The following is a 6,199-nucleotide window of genomic DNA, read 5'->3' on the forward strand; positions in this document are numbered from 1 at the left end:
GGGCAGCCCGGTGAGGGCTCAGCCCCAGCCCCAGCCCCAGCAGTGGGTCCTTCATAGGGCGAGGGGCAGCTGGGACCCCCTGGCAGCGGCTGAGACCCCATCACTTGAGGGCAAACAGGGCGACTGCTGGGGCTGTTGGCTGTGACTATCCCACTCTGTCCCTCCTTTTGCAGGGCCAGGTTGGCACTCGGGAGGGACCCAGGGAATGCTGGCCCACAGCCCACACCCACTCCCGTGCTGCCCATCCCTGTGATGGTGCAATCCCGAGGTACCGGCTTCACCCCCTGCTGCAGTGGTGCAGGGCGTTAGCGCTCCCGTGGGGCCAGGAGGCAGCTGGGTGGAAAGCTCATCCCGGGGGCTGTCGCCGCCCTGAGCCTCATGGTCATTTAATACTTCACCCATTAACTTGGACTAATAAACCCCGTGGGAGCGAGAGGCTAAAAGCTGTGCCAGCCGGGCAGAGCCTCTTCCACAAGCACCGTGCCCGCAGCCTCACCATGGCGGCTGGCTTCTTCATCAGCAAGAGCGTGGGCATCGTGGCCATCGTGCTGGCCCTGGGGGCTGTGGCCACCATCATCGCACTCTCAGTGGTCTACGCCCAGGAGAAGAACAAGGTGACGGACGTTGGCACCACCACCACCACCACAGCCGCCCCCCGCCCCACCACGGCCGGCCCCCCCATCACGGACACTGCCCCCACCACCGCTGTGTCCCCCTCCTCCGCTGGCCCCGAATACGCTTGGAACCGGTGGCGGCTGCCGACGACGCTGACGCCAGAGTCCTATGAGGTGACCTTGCAGCCCTTCCTGACACCCGATGCCAACAATGTCTACATCTTCAAGGGCAACAGCAGTGTGGTCTTCATCTGCACAGAAGCCACCGACCTCATCCTCATCCACAGCAACAAGCTGAACTACACCCTGCAAGGGTCCTTCCACGCCTCGCTGCAGGCGGTGGACGGCTCTAGGGTGCCCCCCATTTCCAGCACCTGGCTGGAGACCCCCACCCAGTACCTGGTGGTGCAGTTGGGCAGCTCGCTGCAGCGGGGCCAGCGCTACCGTCTCATCACCATCTTCACGGGGGAGCTGGCTGATGACTTGGCTGGCTTCTACCGCAGCGAATATGTGAATGCCTCAGGCGTCAAGTAGGTGGAGGGCAGGGGTTGGGGTCGTGGGGCTGTCCTGGGGATAGTGGAGGGCATGGGCTGGGTTTGGGGCTCCTCTCCCAATGGGGACAGTGCGATGGCTGGGGGGGAAGCCTCTGTGCCCCCCTGCTTCCACATCCACGGGGATGGGACTGGCAGAGAGTGGGGCGAGCGGAGGGTCCTGGGGGGGTTGTGGCCACTGCAAAGCCCCCCCGGGGGGGGTTAACGGGGTTTGCTCACAGGAAGGTGGTGGCCACCACGCAGATGCAGGCGGCGGACGCGCGGAAAGCCTTCCCCTGCTTTGATGAGCCAGCCATGAAAGCCAACTTCACAGTGACGCTGATCCACCCCTCTGACCACAAGGCCATTTCTAACATGCCGGTCACGAGTGAGTGGGGTGGGGGAACCCTGGTGGGGAGGGTCTGGGGGGAGCTGCAGTGTGACTCCCCCCTCCCTCTTCTCCCTGCAGGGACCTGGCAGCAGCAGATTGATGGGAAGAGCTGGAATGTCACTGAGTTTCAGACCACCCCCAGGATGTCCACGTACCTGCTGGCCTTCATTGTCAGCCAATTCGACTATGTGGAGAGCAATGAGAGCAATGTGCTGGTAGGCTTGGGGGGGGCACACCTCCCTCCTGTCCGAGGCTCTGAGCCCGAGCAGCAGCTGAACCCTGCATCTCCCTCTTCCAGATTCGCATCTGGGGCCGCCCCGAGGCCATCGCCGAGGGCCAGGGCAGCTACGCGCTCCAGGTGACAGGCCCTATCCTCAGCTTCTTTGAGAAGCACTACAACACGTCATACCCGCTGCCCAAATCCGGTGGGTGCCATGGGGTGTTCAGGGCACTGTGTCGAGCTGCCGGCACCCTGGCCCTCCTGCACCAACATGAGCCCTCTGTCCCCAGACCAGGTCGGCCTCCCCGACTTCAATGCAGGCGCGATGGAGAACTGGGGGCTGGTGACTTACCGTGAGAACTCGCTGCTCTTTGACAACGCCTACTCCTCCATCGGCAACAAGGAGCGGGTGGTGACCGTCATTGCCCATGAGCTGGCTCACCAGGTACCCGCCGGGCCACCGCCCGCCCTGTTGGCCAGCCGGGCCGCCCTAATGGGGTGCTGTGTCCCCCCCACAGTGGTTCGGGAACCTGGTGACCCTGCGGTGGTGGAATGACTTGTGGCTGAACGAGGGTTTTGCCTCCTACGTGGAGTACCTGGGCGCCAACGCAGTGGAGAAGACCTGGAACATCGTGAGTTCTGGCAGGCAGAGGGGATTGGGCACCCCCTGCCCCCCCTGGGGGCTATCCCCAGTGCCAGGGGGGTGTGCGCAGGGCTGAGATGGGTGCTGGTGCTTCCCCCCCACTGCTGCAGAAAGACCTGATGGTGCTGAATGAGGTGTACACGGTGATGGCAACAGACGCCCTGGCCACCTCCCACCCACTCTCCTTCCGCGAGGATGAGGTCAACACCCCAGCTCAGATCAGTGAGGTCTTTGACAGCATCGCCTACAGCAAGGTGGGAGCATGGGGGACCAGGGTGGTGGTGGTGGTGGGGGCCCCACACACCCTGGGGTTTCTGACCTGCCGTCTCTGCAGGGAGCGTCAGTGCTGCGGATGCTCTCCGACTTCCTCACCGAGGATGTGTTCAAGGAGGGGCTGCAGGTGAGGCTCTGCCAGTGCCCGGGGGGCGTGTCCCACAACAGGGCTCTCCCGGGTGCTCTGCAGGTGTCCTGCACCCCGGACCTGCCCCTACTCACCTGTCTCTCCTGGTGCTCTCCCACAGTCCTACCTCCACACCTTCGCCTACGGGAACACCGTCTACACTGACCTCTGGTCTCATCTGCAAGAGGTAGGAGGGGGCTGGATGCTCCCGGTGGCTCCCCCCAACCTCCAGCTCCTTCCTTGCTGCTGCCCCAGCTCTAGGGGTGCTGCCTGGCGGGACAGGGTCCCAGGGTGCTGGTCACGCAGCCACTGTGTGCTGGGTGAGTCCTGCACCCTACCCTTGGCCCTGCTGACCTGCTGCCTCCCCCACAGGCTGTGGTGAAGTACAATGTCCCGCTGCCCGACTCCATTAGCAGGATCATGGACCGCTGGACGCTGCAGATGGGCTTCCCCTTGGTCACCGTCGACACCCGCACCGGTATTGTCAGGCAGACACACTTCCTGCTCGACCCCAACTCCACGGTGGACAGACCCTCCATCTTCAAGTGAGTGGAGTGGGGGGGCTGTCAGCGCCAGGTGGGGGGTCTGGGGGGGCACAGGGGCAGGGGACCCCACTGCCTGCCTGTTCCCTGCACAGCTACATCTGGATCGTCCCCATCACCTGGATGACACGTGACACCCTTGGGGACAGGTACTGGCTGACTGATATCTTAGGTACGTGTGTCCTGCCCGGGCTGGGAGTGGGGGGCTCGCTGCCACCTCCCCTGCCCTGGCACAGGTTGGGGTCCCCCGGGTGGGCACTGGTGAGGTGGGGGGCGCTGAGCCTGGCCCCCCTCGTGGGCAGGGGGGCAGCTCAGTCAGACCCTCCTGTCCCCCTCCCAGAAACCAATAACCAGTTCAAGGTGAACAGCTCCAGCTGGCTCTTGCTGAACCTGAACGTCAGCGGCTACTTCCGCGTCAACTACAACCAGGAGAACTGGGACCAGCTCCTTGGCCAACTCACCACTGACCACCAGGTATGTGGGGACAGGGTGCGTGGGCTGTGGGTGGGCCCGCACCCCCCCGCAACCCCCTGCACCCCCACACCCACCCCACAGCCCTCTGGGGGTTGCCCTGAGACACCTCCTCTGCTCCCTCCAGGTGATCCCTGTCATCAACCGTGCCCAGATCATCGATGATGCCTTCAACCTGGCCAGGTGAGCCCAGCCGCAGCCCCCTCGGGGCCAGGGAGACCCATAGGATGGGTGCCCTGGGAGCTGACACCACCCTTCACCCCTCGCAGGGCTGGTTACGTCAACGTGACCTTGGCCTTGAACACCACGCGGTTCCTGAACCAGGAGACAGCGTACATGCCCTGGCAGGCGGCGCTCAACAACCTCCGGTACTTCCAGCTGATGTTTGACCGCAGCGAGGTCTTCGGGGTGATGCAGGTGAGTTGAGCCCTGTGCCAGCATAACAGGGGTGAGGGGCTGTGTATGCACCCTGAGCTGGGAGCAGGGGGGGAGCTGCTGACGGTGCCGCTGACCCTCCTCCTGCCCCCCAGAAATACATCCAGAAGCAGGTGACTCCCCTCTTCAACTACTACAAGAACCTCACCAACGACTGGGTCAACATCCCCAGTGGCCTGATGGACCAGTGAGTTTTGCAGCCCCTGCGCTGGGCTGGATCCCCCCGGGGTCTCCCCGGCTGCACTGGGACAGTCACCCCAGCGTGTGCCAGGGAGAGGGCATGGCCCTGCTCGAGGAGCTGGTCCCCAGCCCTGCATGGCTGCTCTGTCCCCAGGTACAACGAGATCAACGCCATCAGCACAGCCTGCTCCTACGGCATCACTGAGTGCCAGGAACTGGCCACCAAATATTTCCACCAGTGGCAGCAAAACATCACTAGGAACCCGTGAGTGTGGCGGCAGGCAGCCGGGCTGGGCACGGCAAGGGGTTCCCAGCTGAGCCGCGTCTTCTCTCCCACAGGATCCCCCCAAACCTGCGCTCCTCCATCTACTGCAGTGTAGTGGCCACAGGCGGGGAGGAGGCCTGGAACTTCATCTGGGAGAGGTTCCAGGAGGCCACTGTCGTGTCTGAGGCCGACAAGCTCCGCACGGCCCTTTCCTGCAGCCCCCAGCCCTGGATCCTCAACCGGTGGGTGCGGACTCCTGGGGGGGGACCGTGGCTCTGCCGTCGCCAGCCCCTCACCCAGCGGGGTGTCACCCCCCTCCCCCAGGTATCTGCAGTACACCCTGGACCCCAACAAGATCCGGAAGCAGGATGCCACCGCCACCATCAACAGCATTGCCAGCAATGTGGTGGGGCAGCCCCTGGCCTGGGACTTCATCCGTGGCAACTGGAGGATGCTTTTCAGCCAGTGAGCACTGCATGGGGGGCTTCAGGGGGCCACCAGCACTCCCCTTCTGCCTGTGCCCCCACAGGGGGGTGGCACTGTCCCTTCCCTGGCCCAGCCGGATGGGGGCAGCCATGGTGCTGCTGCAACTCTGCCCAGGCCCCTGGCTCAGCATCCCTCTGCTCTCCAGGTACGGGGGTGGCTCCTTTTCCTTCTCCCGGCTGATTTTATCGGTGACCCAGCGGTTTTCCACAGAGTATGAGCTGCAGCAGGTGAGGCTGGAGCAGGATCTGTGGGGCCGGGCACTGGAGGGGACCCCAGCCCCAGCCGGCAGCTTGCAACCTGCCCTTAGCCTTGGTGGTGGGGGTCCTGCCCCAGCCCCTCCTGTGCCCAGGGGTCTGGGCAGCTTCTGGCCCCATCCTGGGCTGCTGGAGGGCTGCTGGGGTACCCCACGCCTGCTCCAACTCCTCCTCCCCCCATCAGCTGGAGCAGTTCAAGGCAGACAACCAGGACATCGGCTTTGGGTCGGGGACACGGGCGCTGGAGCAGGCACTGGAGAGGACCCGCGCCAACATCAACTGGGTGAAGGAGAACCGGCAGCCAGTGCTGGATTGGTTCCAGGGCGAGACTACCCTCAGATAACCCTGCGGCCCCTGCCGCTGTGCACCCTCCTCCCCGCCCAGCCATGGGGCCTGGAGCTCCCGGCACCCACCGCCCCACTGCTGGGATGGGCCCTTGCCCACTCCCCTGCTCCACACACTCCATTCTCTCTGACCCCCAGCCCCAAATGCTCCTCCTGGCAGCCCCCCCACGCCAGACCCCCGCTGCTGGTGAGGGGCAGGGGCTGCTGCCTGTGGGCAGGGCCTGACGCCTGTATGATGAGCAGCAGAGGGGGGCTGGGGGGGCTTTGGGGTGGGAGGGGGGGACCCAGCAGTCAGCACTGGACTCTTTGGGACGTGCAAGGCCTGGGGGGGTGTAAATAAAGGTTGCACATCAGCTTCTCCCCCCTCGGATGCTGGGGGGCTCTGGAGGCATGCAGGAAGTGCCTGGGACCCCGTGGTGGGGCC

The 6,199-nt window shown here is 64.6% G+C and overlaps 1 protein-coding gene across 1 annotated transcript in view; it reads left to right on the forward strand.

Moving 5' to 3' along the window:
* ANPEP (alanyl aminopeptidase, membrane) overlaps positions 1-6,067 on the forward strand; it is a 7,778-nt gene extending 1,711 nt beyond the window's left edge. The window contains exons 2-21 of the mRNA XM_026856473.1: positions 174-1,144; positions 1,387-1,532; positions 1,614-1,750; positions 1,834-1,960; positions 2,046-2,200; positions 2,274-2,387; positions 2,509-2,652; positions 2,733-2,798; positions 2,920-2,985; positions 3,171-3,343; positions 3,436-3,512; positions 3,681-3,814; positions 3,939-3,994; positions 4,081-4,228; positions 4,342-4,433; positions 4,581-4,691; positions 4,766-4,933; positions 5,016-5,156; positions 5,323-5,404; positions 5,616-6,067. Of these exons, the coding sequence (XP_026712274.1) occupies positions 498-1,144; positions 1,387-1,532; positions 1,614-1,750; positions 1,834-1,960; positions 2,046-2,200; positions 2,274-2,387; positions 2,509-2,652; positions 2,733-2,798; positions 2,920-2,985; positions 3,171-3,343; positions 3,436-3,512; positions 3,681-3,814; positions 3,939-3,994; positions 4,081-4,228; positions 4,342-4,433; positions 4,581-4,691; positions 4,766-4,933; positions 5,016-5,156; positions 5,323-5,404; positions 5,616-5,774 (2,943 nt within the window). The 5' untranslated portion in view covers positions 174-497 and the 3' untranslated portion in view covers positions 5,775-6,067. The remainder of the gene's footprint in view (positions 1-173; positions 1,145-1,386; positions 1,533-1,613; positions 1,751-1,833; positions 1,961-2,045; positions 2,201-2,273; positions 2,388-2,508; positions 2,653-2,732; positions 2,799-2,919; positions 2,986-3,170; positions 3,344-3,435; positions 3,513-3,680; positions 3,815-3,938; positions 3,995-4,080; positions 4,229-4,341; positions 4,434-4,580; positions 4,692-4,765; positions 4,934-5,015; positions 5,157-5,322; positions 5,405-5,615) is intronic.
* Positions 6,068-6,199: the final 132 nt, after the last annotated feature.

This window comes from Athene cunicularia (assembly GCF_003259725.1).
Source record: "Athene cunicularia isolate RWA chromosome 10 unlocalized genomic scaffold, athCun1 chr10_part1, whole genome shotgun sequence".
NCBI classification, from domain to species: Eukaryota; Metazoa; Chordata; class Aves; order Strigiformes; family Strigidae; genus Athene; species Athene cunicularia.